The sequence below is a fragment of the Plasmodium reichenowi genome, chromosome 3 (assembly GCF_001601855.1).
Source record: "Plasmodium reichenowi strain SY57 chromosome 3, whole genome shotgun sequence".
NCBI classification, from domain to species: Eukaryota; Apicomplexa; class Aconoidasida; order Haemosporida; family Plasmodiidae; genus Plasmodium; species Plasmodium reichenowi.
Genome location: NC_033648.1, coordinates 772,299 through 773,876, shown reverse-complemented (window position 1 = coordinate 773,876; position 1,578 = coordinate 772,299). Strand labels below are relative to the sequence as shown.

The window sequence follows — 1,578 nt, the reverse complement described above, 5'->3', positions numbered from 1 at the left end:
AAAAAAAAAAAAAAAAAAAAAACAAAAAAAAAAAAAAAAAAAAAAATTAAAAAAAAAAAAAAAAATATAAAAAAAAAAAAAACTAAAAAAAATAAAAAAAAAAAAAAAAAAAAAAAATAAAAAAAAAAAAAAAAAAAAAAAAAAAAAAAAAAAAAAAAAATCCATACATACATATATATATATACATATATATATATTTTCATTTGTTTTTCTATCCTTATAATGACCTTTCGTAAACCTAATATTCATTTAAGTGTGATAAAATTTTTGAAGTATAATGATTCTTTTATTTCGTACATATTTATGATATATGAAAAGGGTATTTATATTATTTTATGCAATTTATTTAAATGAAAATATGTAGAAATATAAAAAAAATAAATAATACAACAAAAGTTATAATATATATATATATAATTATTCACTAAGTATAATATATTTATTATATCCATTTATTCTATTATTTTATATTATATTCATACTTAAAAAAAAAAAAAAAAAACATAGATTAATTATATTACATAAATATAAATATTTATAAAATATATATCTTTTTAACAAAATGAAGAATAAAATTTTAAAAAATTATGTTAAGCCTAATAAAGTCATAATATATAAACCTAATATATCTGAAAGGTTTTTGTTTCTTATTCTTACAATTTATTTATTATTTGTTTTATATGTGTTAAAAAATACAGTGTATAGAAACATAATTCTCCTTTATATTGCACCTTGTTTCATACTTTTTAAGGTTACCTTTATATGTTTACCAAAGTTTATACATTTCCTCAATGAAAAAGGTACAAAAAAAAAAAAAACATACACACATAAATATATATATATATATATATATATATATAAGATGAGGCATATAGATATTAATTGTGATAAACATTTATCTACTTTTAATTTATGAAAAAAAATATATAATAATATCACGTAAATTATATATATATATATATATATATATTTATTTATTTATTTATTTATATATTTGTGTAGGCTTATGTGGAATCGATTTGAATAAAAGTGGAAAAGAATATGTTGCTGAGCCTATTGGTTTATTTCCATCCATTCTATATTTCATATTTGTCTTATTTTATCAGCTGATATATTATAATGATCATAGAATTGTAAACATAAAAAAAAAAAAAAAAAAATTACACAACTTATAATATATTCATAATGTACATAATGTATATAACGTTCTTATATTTTTTTATGTATTTTTATAAATATCTAATTTTTTTTTAAAATAATACAGTTATTGGAGTACAACGCAGGATTACTGTCAATAATTTTTATGACCTTCCTGGTATATAATAAAAGGATGAATACATAGACCACCATATGGATTATATATATATATATATATATATATATAACATATATATATTTTGTATGTATAGGGTTTTATAGATGATATTTTGGATTTGAAATGGAGATACAAAGTTATTTTACCTTTTTTCGGTTTGCTTCATTATATTAAGGAGAAAGAATATAATATAATATATATATGTATATATATATATATATTTTTTTTTTTTTTTTTTTTTTTTTTTTTTTTTTTTTTTTTTT

At 15.3% G+C, this 1,578-nt stretch overlaps 1 protein-coding gene across 1 annotated transcript in view; it reads left to right on the top strand.

Annotated features, from left to right (window-relative positions):
• Positions 1-562: 562 nt before the first annotated feature.
• Positions 563-1,578, top strand: part of PRSY57_0320500 (N-acetylglucosamine-1-phosphate transferase, putative) — a gene marked incomplete at both ends in the record, with an annotated part of 2,467 nt that continues 1,451 nt past the window's right edge. The window contains 4 exons of the mRNA XM_012905829.2: positions 563-800; positions 1,003-1,133; positions 1,265-1,315; positions 1,410-1,470. Of these exons, the coding sequence (XP_012761283.2) occupies positions 563-800; positions 1,003-1,133; positions 1,265-1,315; positions 1,410-1,470 (481 nt within the window). The remainder of the gene's footprint in view (positions 801-1,002; positions 1,134-1,264; positions 1,316-1,409; positions 1,471-1,578) is intronic.